Source organism: Canis aureus, chromosome 10 (assembly GCF_053574225.1).
Source record: "Canis aureus isolate CA01 chromosome 10, VMU_Caureus_v.1.0, whole genome shotgun sequence".
NCBI classification, from domain to species: domain Eukaryota; kingdom Metazoa; phylum Chordata; class Mammalia; order Carnivora; family Canidae; genus Canis; species Canis aureus.
The window spans coordinates 36,649,497-36,668,540 of NC_135620.1; the positions used below are offsets into that span (position 1 = coordinate 36,649,497).

Sequence of the window (19,044 nt, forward strand, 5' to 3'; positions counted from 1 at the left end):
GTGCCTGTTTTCTTATTTTAAGAACTGAAAGTTTATTTTCTAAAAAAGTAAACTGGAAACAGCAAGATCTATATGGGCTTTGCCTATTTTATCAACAGTTACTCTATCTTCTCCTGCATGTTGGTCTTACCCTAAGAAATGATCTTTCAGGGCACCTGGGTGGCTCAGTGGTTGAGTGCCTGCCTTCGACTTGGGGCATGGTCCTGGGTTTAGGTATCAAGTCCTACATCGGGCTCCCTGCAAGGAGCCTGCTTCTCCCTCTGCCTATGTCTCTGTCTCTCTCTGTGTGTCTCTCATGAATAAATAAATAAATCTTACAAAAAAAATATCTTTCAGATTCAGTCTAAGAAAGTAAGTTAAAATATCCTAACTGATAAGATTATATTTGGAAATGGAGGAGAGAGAAGTAGTTCCTAACAGAAAGTCAGAGGGAAGTATTTATTGTTTGTTAGAAAAATTAGGAGTATTGGGGGCCAAAGAGCAAGAATTTATCACCAAACATTTCCTGGTTAACAGTCCTAAGAATCTGGCCCTCCTGGAATAGACAGCTTGATGATACAATCCATCCAACTGACTCATCCTGTTTTGAGTTCATTTTCACCAAGCAACACTGCCATATATGTTGTTGTACAGGAGAAAGAATGTGCTGGAGAGTACTTTGGCACACCTGACAACTACATATAAGGGAATAAACAGTCAATCTGGTTTACATGACTATCACTTTTGAAGTAATAAACATTATTGCCTCTGGGCCTAACTCTGGAAACGTGTTCAAAGTGGAGTTTCTACACCTGCCAAACTGAAAACTTGATGCAATTTAAGAGCATTCTATCACAAAGACATTAAGACAGCTCACTCTAACCTCAATGATTGCCTACACTCTTTATTCTTACTTTATTGCACATACCTAATTCAATGATTCTGTTGATTTAATCTGGAGTTTAAAAAACTGCTCAGGAACTTTATTCATGAGAGATTATATATCTGTTTTATCTATCACTAATGTCTATTAATTCTAAGATAGACTTTTGCTTGACTTCCTAGCACCTCTTATCCATGTATGGACAGCAGCTTTATATCTTCCATGGCACCTAGCAGCAAAACTCTTCCGAGTGGATACTCAATATATGCCTGCAGCACTAAACTCACTGAACATGGACAGAAATAGCATGATTCCTTAATTTCTTTCATTGCAATCCAAAGAGAGAATATTTCCTGTTAATCATAGCTCTCTCTCCTCCTTTGAAGCCAGAACTCACTATATTCCTCATTTGAAATAATCAGTTCTTTAAGCATCTATCTCCAACAGAGGACCTATATCTTTTATTAAAGCTGTATCTTTTATTACAGATCTGAAGTTCATATAAACATTTAATCAGTCATGGAATCAAAGTGAGAAGGCAGCAGATCTTACATGTATAGTCACTGAAAATCTCTTTCCAAAATAATTCCTGTACTTCTCTTCATCAAGCCACTTTCTGGCTGTGTAACCTTAGGAAAGTTACTAAAACTCTGTATCTCAATTTTCAAATAATTCCTTACTCTTAGCTTTTGTAGGCATTAAATGAGTTAATATATATTAGAGCCCTTAATAAACCCTCAATAAATGGTAGCCCTACTTTTTACTAGATATTGCCTACTATACTTTTTATTGATATTTATTGATATACTATACTCTTTTTGAGAGGGCTGAGAGATATAATATCTCAATTACATTAGAATATAATTTTTAAAAAGTGGATTGTATAATGAAAGATAAAATAACGGGGACTATGGGAGACTACACAGATAATCCAATGTCCACAAGGGGCTTACAATCCAGTTGAAAAAATAAATACTATGTACATAAACCATGATTCATTTACTCATTTATCCATCTATCAAAAATATACTAAGACATATTATACCACAGTCCTTAGAATCAAGGAGCTTATAGTCAGTGAAAGCAGTCAAGTAGACAAGATAATTTGTAATACACAGAGAATGACAGAGAGAATGGTTACATAAAATAACATATTGTTTAAGTAAGCCTTAGGCTAAATATTTGGAACAGCTGGAAACCATGTTCACAATCAACACTCCAGGTTAACAACTCTTACATTTTTAATACAACATTATACTTTCAATAAGATTTCTGGTTACCAGTATACTGGTAAGTAAGATTGGTTAATGTGCTTCTCTGCCTGAGATTTAGGGAGTAACAAAAATATTAACAAAATATGACAGAGAGAAGCACAGGAATCATTGTGGGAAAGATCTACAAGTTAACTATAAATACAGGATTCAGTGCTTCCTCCAATCCTACAGTAATATTTTAAAGTCAGATAAAAAATTCATGTAGATTCAGAACATGAGAAAATGAATGGGTAAAAATTCAAGTAAAATGAAAACTCGTAACTGTTTAGCTTCTTTACCAAAAAGCGCATCAATTTAATCACTCAAGTAATTAATAATGCTTTGAGAAAATTAAAATGCACTATTCCTATGGAAGAACTTCTAGAAATAGTTTTAGATAGTTAATTACTTGCAATTTTATCAGAAATACAAGAAGACTGACACTGAGCCAGAGAGATGACACAACACAAATATACTTTTCACAGAGGAACGTGTTTATGCTAAAGAGCAATACAATTCCACACATAATAACTTTGATGCTAGAGGCATTTTTTAAAAGAATGCTTTTGTATTACTATTATGCAATGTAACTTAGTATGTATTTAAACCAATTCTTTGGCAAGGGAGAACCTAGGTTCTATAAAGTTCTCTATATATTCAAAGTTCAAAGAAATATTAATTAGCCAATACTTGTGTATAATATTAAAAGCATATAAGAAATGGCATTTTAAATTCTCATGATTTTTCTAGGTTTTTAAAACCCACTAAGAAGATATTTCAGATAATATTACAACTAGAAGATTCTATTAGAAATATTTTGTTTTTATTAAACAAAAAATATAATTCAGAATAGAAAACAAAATGTTATACGGAATGCCCTTTATAAAAATGTTAAGTAAGCTGAGTTCAGCATAATTAGCCATGATTTCCATATTTGCAATGCTGATCTGTAGTTGAGTAAACCAAACATAATTTGTACAGAGACTATACTGAATGTTGCTATTCACCACACTGATTCAGTGGCATACTTGGTAAAATTTAATTATAAGGATTAATAATCTCGGGGCTACATTTCTGGGTATATATTAAAAGGCAGGTAAGTCCACTAATTGTCTGATTAATGAGAATGCCATTCAGTGGATAATCTCATTTAAACTAACTGAACATTTTGAACATAAGATACTTTTCATTGTATAAAATAATCAAGTTAAAGTTAAGTCACCCCTGCATTTGTGATTCTTTCTGCATTTGAGTAATCATGAATCAGGATGTGGGGAGGGGGGAGCATTTTCCCCCTTTTAATTTGAAAAGCTTTACTGTAAGCTATCTTTTTAGTAATTCAAGTAGAGTCCAACAACAGTACCTGGGAGACTAACTGAGCAAAAGCTCAAATTTTTTCTTTGAGAATTTAAAGCTCAAAACCACAGCTAAATACATCTTCCCCATCCTGCCCTCAACCTCACCACAACTGAGAAAAGCACTCTGCTCCAGAGGCGCCATCAAAAGCTTAAGCTATTATATAAACTCCACGGTGCCCAGGAAACAAAAATGCTGGTATACAAAATTTAGATAAACTGTCAGAGCAGTGTCATGGTACACAATAGCTCACTGTCAGAACCTCACCAGAAGGCGCTGTACCAGCTGTTAGAGCGCTTCTTGATGAACTCTCCCCAAGCCCAGTGACTGAAAACATGACTAATACAATCATCCAGCACTATGAGTACTGGTGCTCATCAGAATGGACATTATTCTTGGCTGTGTGTGAACTACTGCTCAATAAGAAATTCTGACAACATCAATTACATTAATAACAACATCACTATCCATTTCGGAAACAGAAACAAAAAGGCTAAGCAGACTAAGTAAGGAATAATTAGAATAATCTGCTCCCTAAATAAAGAATGCTTCAAAGCAGATTGCTCTGAAAACATTTTAACTTCAATATTAATTTTAGTAAATATGCACAAACATATCTTTAAACATATGTCTAAAATTAAATCTAAAAATAATCAAAGGTAAATCCTCTAAAATTGGGTTTAAGATAGTCTATTGCACAGAAACATCTGTTTGTGTTGAGATCTTTTAACCTTGGAAATGAGATTAGAAATCCACTGTTTTTAAATTTAATTTCTAGTTATTTTATCTGGGTCACAGATAATCTGCTCTTGTTAAATCTAAAATGACATCAGATAATCATTACTGTAATTATCCTGTTACCTTCTACTATAAATAAGAAGACAGGATCTTCTCTCTCACATGGACAGAAATTATTTATTTATTCCAAGTAAGAATAAGGAAAAAATTACTGAAAACGGATGTGCTGCTTCCTCAAAACCTCAATCTAAATCTAAAAAGGACAGCATTTGTTTTGCCTATTTGTTGTCTAATAAGCCTATATTCAAGTTATGTAATGATACAGTTTATATAATGAAATAATACTCCTACCAGTGTTTTCCCAAAATGCCTCCTGGTCTTTGGAATGCAGGAATAGGGGAAGGAGGAAGACGTCAGTGGAAGGATTAAATTTACTGTGATTCCTTCTCCTTTTCTTTCGTAAGCTACCTAACAAATTCATCACTTCTTTCACATTGTGAGAGATGCTTGGATTCAAATTACTACAAAAACACTCCCAGGTGTGAAATTTCCTGTGGGTAGTACTAATTTTTTCATAAAATGAAACAGCAAGCATACTGTATTTTAAAAAAGCAAAATCGGGATCCCTGGGTGGCGCAGCAGTTTAGCGCCTGTCTTTGGCCCAGGGCGCGATCCTGGAGACCCGGGATCGAATCCCACGTCGGGCTCCCGGTGCATGGAGCCTGCTTCTCCCTCTGCCTGTGTCTCTGCCTCTCTCTCTCTCTGTGACTATCATAAATAAATAAAAATTTAAAATAAATAAATAAATAAATAAGCAAAATCTCTGTATTTTTAATTTTAATTAAAAATATTAAATTCTTTTATTTAAATACTAATAATTCATTAGATTTAAAATTAATACTGAGGTTTAACAACTTTAAATAATTAAACCTTAAAGAGCCTTAAATCAATGTGAGGAGGAGTACATTCTGGAAACCATAAAAGAAATTTTGTTTTTAATCCCAAAAGAGTGATGCTAGAAGCTCACTATGAAAGCCCAGAAAATGGAATTGAAATTTACTGTAAATGTCCAAAGTACTTAGATTCAATAGGAGGTAGAGTGGGTAAACACTGGACTAACAAATATATATCTTAACACTGCATTCTTTTTTTGAATGTTTCACAAATGTATAATTTCTACAGATATCAGAACTGTTTAGTAGAGTATTCTGAGAGGGCACTATATGTACACAGAAAGAAATGAAACTTTTGGAGAAAGCATTATATAACAAATGTGGTTTCTACTTAGTTTTAGAAATAGCACAACATCAGAACCCAAACTCCCCATCTTAAGACAATGAAGTGCTGTTCAGTATTATAGCAAAAGAAAAAATCATGCAATTTGGAAAATATTAACATGTTGGTAATACAGAAAAGAGTCAGAATAAAATCTGGTATCATATGTCCTTTAAAAACCAACAAATTCAGTAAGTAATCTGATATTCTTCATCCTTTAAAAAGCAACAAATTCAAAAAATAACTTTATGGCCAATTCAAAAGTGAACACTAAAATTTTAGAGTGGAGATTCTTGAAAGATTTTTGAAGACTTTGCTGCCAAACTTCCTTCTCTGAAGCTTCTGGGGCTGCTGGGTAAGAAGGAACCTGTTGCCCCCAGCTATAAACCCAATGACCCTTATAAGTAACTTGCACTCTTAGCAGCAACATCCCAAATGTCCATTTCCAGCCATTCATCATTAGAAACTGAAAAAAAAATCTGAGAATTATCATTTCAGGGGATATAAACCTCTACCAATGATCTTGGCAACTGCAAAAGTGAAAATTCAAAGTGTGAGTATAATCTAGCAATTCTGACATAATTTAAAGATAGACTATAAAACAATTATGAATTAGTAGTATAAGAGTAGAGAAAAGAGGCAAAGACCTACTTTCATCTTCACTACTGTTATTAAAACCATGTTATTCATCATCATTCAAGAAATCATGATATTAAAAAATATTTCAAGCTGATTAACAATAAAAGTAATTTAAACAGACATTATACAATCGATGAACAGCGAATAAGCACATGAAGAAGTGTTCGGTATCACGAGTCATCAGGGAAACAGAAATTAAAACAAGATGCTAAAAAAACCGACCTCAGGAGTTGCAATTAAAGGCTGACAACAACAAATGTTGACAAGAATGTGGAGCAACTAGAATTCTCATACATCGTTGGTGAGAGTACAAATGGTACGGTCTCTTGGGAAAAAGATCTGGCAGTTGCTTATGAAACAAAAGATAAACTTTTCTTAAGTGACAAAGCAATTCTTGTCCTAGATATTGCCCCAAGAAAATGAAAGCATGTTAATACAAAAAGACCGGAACAAAAATGTTCTTAGTAGGTTTATTCACAATTGTCCAAGCTGGAATCGAGCCAGCCTTCTATCAACAAAGTAAATAATTGTGGCACAGTCATACAGTGCAATACTACTCAGCAACGATAAGTAATCATCAATACATGCAACAACACAGATCAAAAAAGATTATATTGAGTGAAAAACTTATATGAATGACACACATGAAATTCTACAACCAGTACTAATCTATGGTGGGGAAAAATCAGATCAGTAGTGCCTCTGCGGAGGAGGCAGATTTATTGCCATGAGGCATGAGGAAACTTTCTGAGGTGATGGTAATATTCTATGTTATGAAAAGTTTTGGGGTGCACTGCTCATCCAATAGGAACACCCAATAGGAACACTTAAATGTATGCTCTTCACTGTAGGAAATTTTGCCTCAAAGGAAAAAAATGTAAACAAGCATCGAGCTCTAGTTAATGATTTGCATGGTGAACAATTTGATGCAATTTATTTTGATATGTATATCAAAAGATAATATAGACTGATAGTTTGACATGAGATAATTATTCTACTATGTCCATTGTGGCTGGATATTCACCCACCCACATGCAAAATTCTTCAAAATTTCCTGTGTGTTTAGTATTTTTCCTATAAAACCTAGGGAGCAAAGGTTATGAGTACCTTATAAAGTATACAAACACAGGTTATACAGGAAATATGTTTTCCCTCCATTTCTGACTATTCTTTCTGTTCTATTCAGAGGCTGGTTACCACTACCTATATCTAATGTGCCTTTCCAGGGGTAGTCTGAAAACAGATAGAAGGACAGAGAGAGACACACAGCTATTTCCTGCATATTTCTTTTTTTCTGAAAGTTAACATTGTTATTAACATTTCTTACTGATCAATAAGAGGAAAGAACACATTAAGAAAATAGGACACTGACAAATTATATGCAAAATGAATGAAAATAAAATGAGTAAAATTAACACCTAACTTATGAGAGAAATAGTCATTTTGTTAAGAGCTATATTGTCATATAATTGATATACTATACAATTCACACATTTAAAGTGCACATTTTGATGTTTTTTTTAGTATGTTCACAGTCATTCAACCATTACCAAATATGTTCAGCACCTCATACAAGAAACCCAATATCCTTTAGCCATCACCTCCAGTCCCCCTAGCTCTCCACTCCTAGTTAACCATTAATCTCCTTTCTGTCTCTACAGACTTGCCTATTCTCCACATTTCATATAAATGGAATTACACAAAGGCAAGACCTCTTATGACTGGTCTCTTTCACTTAGCATAATGTTTTCAAGGTTCATCCATGTGGTAGCATGCATCAGGACTTCCACTTCTTTTTAGGGCAGAATAATGTCCATTGTATGGATAGTCCACATTTTGTATATCCACTCATCAGCTAACAGATATCTGGAGTACTCTCAGTTTGGGGCTATTATGTATGAACAACATTGCTATAAATGTTCATGTACAAATTTTTCCATGTGAACACACGTTTCATTTCTCTGGAGTAGACAACTAGGAGTGGAACTGCTGAATGAAGTGATGATTCTGTGTTTAACTTTTTAAAGAACTGCCAAACTGTTGTCTGCACTGTTTAACATGCCCCCTAACAGTGTGTGAGGATTCTGACTCCTCTACATCCTTACCAACTTTTGCTACTATCTTTTTTTCATACAGCCATCATAGCGTGTGTGAAGTGGTACCTCATCATGGTTTTGATTTTCATTTCTCTGATGACCAGTGTTATAGAGCATCTTTTCATGTATTTTTTGTCCATTGATATAACCTCTTTGAACAAATGTCCATTCAGATTCTTTGACCATGTTTTAATTAAGCTGTCCTTTTATTATTGAGTTACAGGAGTTCTCTATCCTAGATATAAAAAGCCCCTTATCACATACATGATTTACAAATATTTTCTCCCATTCCATGAGCCACCTTTTCACATTCTGGATAGTGTCCTTTGAAGCACAAAAGTCTACACTTTTATTTAACTATATTTTTTTCTTGGTTGTTTGCACTTTGGGAGTCATATCTGAAACACTATTTCCTATTCCAAAATTTACTCTTATGTTTTCTTCTAGGAGTTCTATAATCTTAGATCCTACATTTAGGTCTACAATCCATTTTGAGTTAATTTATGTATTATGGTTTGAGGTAAGGGTCAACTTTATTCTTTTGCATGTGTACATTTAGTTATCCCAGCAGCATTTATTAAAGATTTTTCTTTACCCCATTGAATAGTTTGGGCACTCCTGTTGAAAATTAGTTGACCATATTTATATACAAATACCTCTAGAGTTTCAATTCTATGTCATATATATATATATATATATACCCTTGTGCCAGTACCACACTTTTTTGATTACTGTTACTTTATAGAAAGTTTTGATATGTTTTTTTTCTTACTATACATTGTTTTCACTGAACATATTCTGGTAAACACTTAAGTTTACATATACATTTGCTATACATAACATAACAATGGAGATCATTTCTTACATACATATTTATTTATACATATGTCAATAGTTTCTGCAAAATAAATGTGTAGAGATTGATCAAAAGGACTGTGCATTTTAATGTTTGATACACACTGACAATTCACCTTTCCAAAAGGTTATGCTAATTTACCCTCTATCAACAATGTATAAGAAAACCTTAACCTATATCTTCTACAATGCAGTGTATTACCAAACTTTTATATCATTACTCAATATAATTTTCTCACTTTTTGAACTTCTCTGTTTGATAAATCCCATTTGACTAATAAATATATGCAAAAAATAAATAAGACCTAATTACTAATAAAATGTTTCTACCAGCAACTCCACTTTTTGGAATTTATCTTAAATAGTTTAAAGAGGAAAATGAGATGTTCAAAGTAGTGTAATTTGTAATATAGAAAAAAATATTACACATTAGATGCTGATCAACAGGAAAAGTGTTAACTAAAATATAGTCAAGTCACTAAACAGAGTATATCCAACTATTAAAAACTATAAACATGGAGTCTGTAGTCATACAAAAATATGCTAATTTTTAAAAGCAGGATACAAAATTGTATAATTGTATATATACTCTATACACCTATTGTAACTACTTTAAAATTACATAGGCATATGAAAATGAAAATATATAAATAGCTATGGGTAATTTTCTCCTTTAATTTATAAACTTTTTGTCACTTCTTAGAATTAAGTTCATAATTAGGGAATATGTTCATAAATACATTACATTGAAAAAACATACTTACTGTGATGATGCCAATAAGCTGAGTATAAAAAAGTCCAGTTATTCCAACTAACATAGTGATGCCCATAAAGGCAGCTAGTCTCATTATGGCCAATTCATGCCTAACAACAAAGAGGTCCTATAAGAAGAGAGAAAAAAGACTTAAAACAAATTGACAAGTTATGTAAAATTTCAAAACAGTCAAGAATTAACCCATTAACATTGCTCCCTTATCTTAAAAAAATACTCTCCCCCTTTTAAGTTTATTCCACTTAATCAATACATAAATATTAGAAAATTTCAAAAATAAGTGTTTTAATTCATAGTAGCAAGCCAAAAAATAGGAATTTTACTACTCTTGTATCAAAAAGCCTCAATCCTAAAGTTCCAAATTAGCCAAGCTTATTTACTGTTTCCAGAAAAAAAAAAAATAAACAAAAAGAAAACATATAGTGCACAATTACACAGTTACACAAAAGGAAATTTTATTATTATATTTCTAGAGAGTTTGAATGTACAAGCCTGACTCATAGTATTAAAGATCAAGTGATCAAGACACCTAGAGATACGTCACTTAGTCAAAATGAGGGGGAAACAAATGATAGGATCGTGTGGACCAGCTCTCTTTAAGCCTTCTTCACCCATTCAACTATCCATCCACTCAACCATCACCACCAAACACTGTGCTATGTAACAGAAAAGTAAGAATGAGAAAGATATGATCTATGCCCTGAAAAAGCTGCAGTTTATTTCGAGAGAGAACCCAATTTTTTGAAACTCAAAACAACATGATATATGCTCTCTAACAGGGATGCATGCAGAGGACTGTAGAAACACCAAGCAAGGAGGAGAAATGTAAATGCTCTGAGGGAAAGCTGATTTCCTGGCTCAAGGCATAAAAACGAGTCTCTTGAAAGTGAACCCAAGAAAGTGGTGTAAAAATGAAAACAAGAAGCATTTCATTTCCTCTGTTACCAAGCAGAGAGACCAGAAGAGTGAGAGAGAGTTCTGGAAACCTACTGCTGCTAAGCTCTGAAATAATACTTCCACAGTGAACAGAAGCAACAAATGAATGGGAAGGACCCCCAAAATATAACCACCCATATGCTTTTTAAACACTAATTCAGGCTAAGGCTTAAAGATATCTTCCTGGCAACATCAAAAATAGGAAGGTCACTGAACATAGTGAGTTTGCTTGAAACAAAAGAACTGGTGCCTTTCTGTGTATCACAGTGACCATCCACCAGACTCAAGCAGAAATCTGAGTCTACACCCAAACCACTCAATTCGTTAGTCTAGAAAAACTTAAAATTCACCAAGACACTCATGATGCTGTTTAGCAGTCAAATTCTGGCAGTCAGTTCAAAAGCTCAGTGAAAAGAGCCTAACGCAGAGTCCTTACAAAACATGCTAAAATAAAAAAATGGAGCCATGTATAAGAAATTAAGTGCAGTAAATTCTGCTATAATGCTGCTTGAAAACACGAAAGTGTTCCAACATGGTCAGTATGTGAAACAACAGCTTGAGCGTAGCAAGAATTCCATTTACTTATGTGTGATTTTTAACTGCAAGAAACCCTACATGATTTTGGAAAACCACACCCTGCTAAACGAAGGTACATGGGAATACACATAACACATGCACACATCTGAACACCTACTGGCTACCATAATTCATTGTCTGTATTATGAGTCACACTCTGCCACAACTGCTATTACAATTTTCCCTCAGATTTCAGATGGCTCTCCTTCCATTGCTTCTGAGTAAGTCACTTACTGCAACCTGTCTGATGCCCACTTCCACAACTACATGGCAGGTCTCTTTTAAGGTAAAGTGTCAAGTCCAGTATAGTATTATGTATGCATTTCTTAACTATTTAACTGTGAAACCAAGCTGTTGATTTTATTAGGTTCTGATCCTTTTGAGAGTCTTCTGATCCTTTTGAGAGTCACTGACAAAGTTTCTGAGTGTTGTGCCTCCATCTTCCCATAAGCCCTGTGGTTTTCACTGCATAATTTTGCATAGAAGGGTGAATTTCAGAAATGCACATATGGTGTTATAGTAGAGTGGAGTGTAATAAAAATACCATATTTGACCAAATAAAATGCATCTTCTCTTCTCCCAATGAAAAGCTTTTTTAAAAATTTTGTCAACTAGGATTTATAAATCTTGGGGATGATGAGACTAAAAGATCTAATTCTAATATTATATTTATTCACTTGGTTTCATACTTATATTTAAGAGTATTTGTGTAAGACAGTAAAATACCTTGAGAAATTCCATTTTAGCACACTATCTTGGTCATTTAGCACAGTTCTTCAGAGCACAACATCCTTGCTTTATTTTAATTTTTTTTCATGAAGCAATTCTGGGATCTAAAAATTGGTCTGGGAAACTTTATCCAAATCACAAGAACCCGTTTACTATTCAAGAACTTTACTACATTATCAGTGTTGTAGCTGAATGTGTCTCCCCCAAAATCCAGATGTTAAAAACTTAATTCCTAGGACCCTAGAATGTGATCACATTTGGAGACAGAGCCTTTAAAGAGGTGAAGGGCTTAAAACAAGTCCTTTAGGGTGGGCACTAACTCAATCTGACTGGTAGCCCTATAAGAGTAAATTAAAAAACACAGACACCAGGGATGCTCAAGCACAGATGTCCTCATGTGAGGACACAGCGACAAGGTGGTCCATCTGCAAGCCAAGGACAGAGGCATCCAGAGAAACCCAACCTGCTGACTTCTTGCTCTTCGACTTCCAGCCTCCAAAACTGTTGAGAAAATGAATTTGTTGTTTAAGCCTTCCAGTCTCTAATAATTTGTTATGGAAGCCCTAGCAAACTGCTATAATAAAGATATATCTTTATCGTTTTCATTTTCCCATTTCTTTTTGTTGTTGTTGTTAAGAAATGTCTTTATATCCAGAAAACGCATAGGATGTAAGTTCATTTTAGGGAAAAATAACACCACTCGCTCAAGAATGAGAACATCTGAAACCACACAGAGCTTTCATCTGTACATTCCTTTGCTATCATATTCTCTCCCTCACCTCTACCCTGAAGGCAAAGATTACTACTTCATTCTTCATACCATTTGGATACTACCATGTTTTACTTGTATATTGCAAATACCTTCTTCTACTCTGAATCTACCTTTTCACTTTTTTTATGGCATATTTTGATAACTCCAAGTGCTTCAATTTAATGTAAACCAATTTATCAATCTTTTCCTTTAATGCTTTTTATTTCCTGTTTAAGAAGCCTGAGGTAGGGGCAGCCTGGGTGGCTCAGAGGTTTAGTGCCACCTTCAGCCCAGGGCGTGATCCTGGAGATCCAGGATGAGTCCCATGTCAAGCTCCCTGCGTGGAGCCTGCTTCTCCCTCTGCCTGTGTCTCTGCCTTTCTCTCTCTCTCTCTCTCTCTCTCATGAATAAATAAATAAAATCTCTAAAAAAAAAGAAGCCTGAGGTAATAATGATTTATTCGTCTATTATCATTCAAAGCCTTTAAAAGCTTTATAGTTTTGCCTTTCATATTTAGGTCACTAATCCACCTGAAATTGATGTTTATTCTTTTTGTGCACTGAAACATAGGGGTCTGAATTGGTTTATCCCTATACCAGTGACTTACACTTTAGCTACTATGTCTTTCTACTAAATCTCCATACCTAATGGGCCATGTCACCCCTCTTGTTCTTTTTCAAGAATGCCTCAGTCATTCTAGATAATCTGTATTTCCATCAGAATTTTAAAATTAGTTTTTCAAATTATAATACATAATCAAGACTCTCTCTCTCTCTCTCTCTCTCTCTCCATTCAGCTTCATATCTTTCCCCCAGACATCTTGTACTTTTTTGACCATATTTAATTCAGGAACTTCCTGTTTCTTGATTCTATTTAAAAAGTTTTGCTATTAATTTAATTGTCTAAAGGGTTGTCTGAATACATATGATTTTAATTCTAATCTGTTAATGTGATAAAAATACTGATTTTCTAATATAAAAACTACCTTTCATTTCTAAGATCTGATCAAGCTGGTTATGTATATATAATATATATATTCAGTTTGCTACTATTTTGTGTAGAAGTTGTTTATGTTCATAATCAGTCTAGGCTATAATTTGCTTTCTTATCTTTGATAAGATGTATTCAACATATAGTACACATATATGTACATATATGGGGAGAGTTCCCTCTTTTTCTTTTAAAAGAGTTTTATAAGACTAGAGTTCTTGTTTCCTTTCATATTTGATTAGACTAGACCTTACTGGTAAATCTGTGAATATTCTTTGCAAAAGTTTTAACTACTCACTTAGGGTGATAGAACTCCTGTTTCCAATTTCTTCCTGAAGCAGTTTTCTTCTTGGAGCTATACTATGCTTATGATCAGGAAACTCAGTACTGTTAAAGATATCAACTATCCAAACTGATTATAAAATTAATACAATCCCAATAAAAATCCCCCACCAGGAGAGCGCATAGTGTACTGGTGGCAGAGGGTTTTTTGGTTTTCGTTTTTTTTTACTTTTACTTTGTTTCAATTTGTACAAATTACTAAGTAAGCTGTTTCTAAATTTCATTGAAACAAACAGAAAAACCACAGCGAATATCATATCACTCCTATATAAAAAGAAAAAAGTGAGAGGGTTGGTTTACTACATGCATTCTCAATACAGGTTATATGGCTCCTAAGAGGGAGAAAATTTTTTCTTCGGGCGGAGGTGGCGGGGGAAGAATCACGGGTGTTGAATCACCCGTTTCAACAGTTTTGTGCCCAAACACAAATTAATCCTACCTGACAAAATTCTATTACTTGGTATTTAATTTCATTGAAGGAAGCGGAGAAAATGTCTAAAAAGGCTCCCGAAGGAGCAAAAAATAATGAAAAAAAAAAAAAAAAAAGAGTCTCCACCGGATAACAAAATTTGTTATCTAACTATGGTTATGACAGCATGGTACAACCACAAGGATAGACAAACAGACCAATGGACTAGCAAAGAACCAGAAACAGATACACACATACACTACTTGTTTTATGACGAAGATGGCACTGCAGGGCAAAGTAGAAAGAATTATCTTTTTAATAAATGGTGCTAAATCAATTGGCTATCCACCTATGAAAAAAATGAAACCCTGACTCATACCTCATGAGAAACATAAAAATCAATTCCAGGTGGAAATGTAAAAAATATAATACTTGGAAGACAATACAGGAGAATTATATTGATGATCTGGGGATAGAAAAAGACTTCTTACGTTGAACCTAAAAAGCACTAACTGAAAAAGAAAAGATTGATAAGTTGGAGTACATGAAAATCAAAAACTTCTGTTCATCAAAAAATATCATCAACACTGAAAAGGTAAGCTAGAGAAAAGATATTTACAACACATGTACTCAAAAAAGAGCTCAAATCTAAAACACTCTACAATTACAAAAAAAAAAAAAAAAGTCAACACCTCTCTAACCACCAAATAGGCAAAATACTTAACATAGGCACACTATATGAAATAGGCTATTCATTTGGTCAGTAAACATATGAAAAGGGGTTCAATACCATTAGTCATTGGAGAAATGCAAATGAGAACAAAAGTCAAGTACTGCTCATCTCCAGCAAAATGGCTAACTTTGTAAAGTACTCTGAACCTATATCCTCTACTAGTGGAGGATTTAAATTTGTAGGACCACTTTGGAAAACTGTGAACAGTATGTAAAGGAACATAGATATATACTTTGAACACTATAACTTCTAGCTTTAAGTCCCAGTGAAACTCATGCACGTATACAGCAAGAGATATGAACAATGATGCTTTCTGGCAACATTAACTATAACAGCCCCAAACTGGAAACAATTCAAATGTCCATCAGTAGACTGAATAAATTGTCTTATATTAAATGAAACACAGTTGACCTCTGAATACCACCAGCTTGACCACCACCAGTCTACTTATATCCAGATTTTTTTTTACTGTATTAAACATGTACTTTCTTTTCCTAATGCTTTTATTAATAACATTTTTTTTCTCTAGCTTACTTCATCGTAAGAATACAGTATATAACAGGTATTTAAATATGTGTTAACCAACTGTTTAAGTTATTGGTAAGGCTGCCAGCCAATAGTAGACTATTAGCGAAGTTTTGGGAGAGTCAAAGTTATACATGAATTTTCAACTGCACAGGGGTGAGCTCCCCTAACCCCTGCACTATTTAAGGGTCAAACGCACCATGAATATTTATAGCAATATTCATTGCAATGAAAACAAACTCTATCAATGTAACAAAAAGAACAAATCTTAGGCTAACAAATTCTCAACAACCGTGGCATCTCCAATCTGTCGACCCAAATACCATTTCACTACCTATTACTACCTTCCCCCAATACTTTCACTTGACTCCCTGCTTGTTTACACTCCACCGTACACTACTATAACCTCTCCTGAGGACACCATCAACTTTCTTGACCCTCACTTTCACCTTCTGGTTCACTAGCTGCTCCTTCTTAGTCACCTTTCTGATTCCTCCTCCTCTTTCTGCCTTCTAAAAGTTAAGAGTGCCCTGGGCTTGGTCTTTAAACCTCTTTTCTTCTCTCGAAGACAAAAAGACTATACACTTCCTAGAAAATCTCCTATCAGATTCCCTGACTCTAAATACCATCTTTATGCTGAAAGCTCATAAATTTGTAGTACACACCACTCCACTGAAATCCACATTCCTGTATCTGTCTAGTTAACATCTCTTCTTAGATATATTCAATATCCAGGTTATCTCATAGTAAACACATCAAACCAAAGTCTTTAACTTCTTCCTAAAATCAACTCTTCCTCCAGGCTTCTCCACTTTAGTGATATATTTTTTCCTCCAGTTGTTCAGGCCATGAAATCATCTTCGACTTGTCATATTTTTTTTCGACTTGTCATATTTGATCTCATAACCCACATCGAAATCATCACCAAGTCTTTTAGCTCTTTAAACTATAATGGACCACTTCTCAACACTTCCACCACTCCCATAATCGTTTCATGTTTGGACATTTTAGTAGTCTCGCAACTAGTCTTACTGCTGCCATCCTTATCCTCCTCCAATTAATTCTTCATATCCTTCCCATCAGTTTTCTTCCTAAAATGTAAATGAGTTTGTGTAACTCTGCTCAAGACCCCTCCAATAGTTTCCAAAGTCCCGACCACCAAACATCCTAAAAAAAAAACATCTCCAACCTCCAATTCCATCTACCACTACTCTCAATTCAGCTCCTCCTACTTTCTCCCCAACTTGCTCTACTCAAGGTAGGCTGGCCTTCTTACCATTCCTTGAAAATATCAAGTGTGCTCCCGCCTCAGGAGGACTGGACTTTGGTTCTTTCCTCTCCCTGGAATGCTCTTTCTCCCAGTATCAGTGACTTGCTTGAGTTCCAGGTCTCTGCTCAAGTATCACTGTTGACACTTTTAGTAAGGCCTTCTCCAACTACATTATCAATCATTAACTTCTATCCCTTACCCAACTGTAATCATACTTAACAATACTCCTTTGCCTGTCATATATGTGTTTATTGCCTGTCTCCTCCAATTAGAATATAAGCTCCTTAATGCAAGAACTTGGTTTTATTCACTGCTGCACCCTCAGAGCCTAGATCAGCGACCAATGCACACAGTAGACACTCAACAAATATTTGTTAAATGACTAAATGAGTATTTTCATAAGTTTTAAAAATAAACTTGTTTTACAAATAAAATTTTATATTACTATAAAATGGTAAGTTTTTATAGCATCAGTAGAAAGCAATTTCTATTTATAAGCTATTATTTTAAGTAGTTTTCTGTGTTTCTAGGAGACTAACCCAAAAATTAACAAGGTTTTAGGTATATGTGATCTTTCTCCTTACTAAAAAGTTTCTCAACTTTAGCATGGTTGATGCTTTGGGCTGAATTACTCTCTGTTGGGGGGACTATCCTATGACTTGTAGGATATTTAGCAGCAACTCTGGCCCCTACCCACCAGATGCCTGAAGCACTCCCAAGATCTGTGACAACCAAAAATGTCTCCTGACATTACCAATGTACTCTTGGGGACAAAACCTCCCTCTTCCCCAGCCCTCTCCCCCACCACTGCACTGCTGGAAGGGATTTGGTTTTCCCTATTTTTCAAAAATGAAAATAGCTTATGTCATAACTGAGATATGTAAAGCATACAAATTTGAATTTTCAAAATGGCTTTATAACCAACTTTACATGCTGAAGTTAGATTCATGTGGCAATTAGATATAACTGCATAAGATATAATCCTGTTTTATCTCTAATGTTATCAGCACTTCTTAGAATAAGCCATAGCTTAAGTTTTAGCATAATATTCCAAAGAAGTTATAGGAGCATTCTGCACCCTCTCTGACATCCAGCCCCCAAATAAAATGCACTCTTTCAGTTTTGTTAAATCCTAACGGAAACTCAAATCTAAATAAAATTATTCACATTTAATGGCCATCAAGTGTTCAGGATTACACATTAAATTTTGATACAGATATAATTGCAGCTTTCTTAGAGAGCAAACTATACTGGTACCTCACTGCCAGTTTCATGGCTGAGGGTAAAATATTTAGAAAACCCATTTTGTCTGCCTTCTCATATCTTAATAGTAAAAAAAATCTAGAAAAACTGGAGCAATTCAATTAAAAAAAAACACCATGTGTTCTTGCTACATTTACAATTTAACTTATGATGTTTGGTCAAAGATGAGCAAGATGAGTGCCTGGTTGGCTCAGTTGGTTAAGTGTCCGACTCTTGATTTCAGCTCAGATCCTGATCTGGGGTTCATGGGATTGAGCCCCATGCATGAAGCCTGATTGATATTCTCTCTGTCTCTCCCCCCTCCTTCTCCCCAACCCCACACATTCTCTCTCTCAAATACATAAATCCTCAAAAAAAAAAAAAAAAAAAAGATGAGACAATGAAATTGCTGCCAGGCTATAACCATTTAAACTCAAAGCGACTGAACCATTCTCAGAGAGAAATAAAAACTGCTAAATCATTTATATTAAATGCTATAATATTCATAAATAGCTATATAAACAAATTTGCCGAATATATATTCAATAGACCTGGTATGCAGGGCAAGGTCAAGATTTATTATAAGGTTTTCATGTTCTATGTATCACTAAAAGCAAAGGGATATATTGACACACACAACTGACAACTGTTAGAATAATGGTATTCTTATTGGGTTTGTTTTTTTTTTTTTTTTT

The 19,044-nt window shown here is 34.4% G+C and overlaps 1 protein-coding gene across 4 annotated transcripts in view; it reads right to left on the minus strand.

Annotated features, from left to right (window-relative positions):
* The window catches only part of ZDHHC21 (zDHHC palmitoyltransferase 21), a 67,174-nt gene that overhangs the window by 11,355 nt on the left and 36,775 nt on the right, over positions 1 to 19,044 (minus strand). For 3 of the 4 annotated variants that reach the window (XM_077912002.1, XM_077911998.1, XM_077911999.1), the window contains exons 7-8: positions 9,839 to 9,955; positions 1,322 to 5,950 (exon numbers count right to left, since the gene is read on the minus strand). In XM_077912002.1, coding sequence (XP_077768128.1) covers positions 5,702 to 5,950; positions 9,839 to 9,955 — 366 coding nt within the window. In that variant the 3' untranslated portion in view covers positions 1,322 to 5,701. Of the gene's footprint in view, positions 1 to 1,321; positions 5,951 to 9,838; positions 9,956 to 19,044 lie in introns of those variants that run through there. The other variant, XM_077912001.1, reaches the window with a different exon arrangement.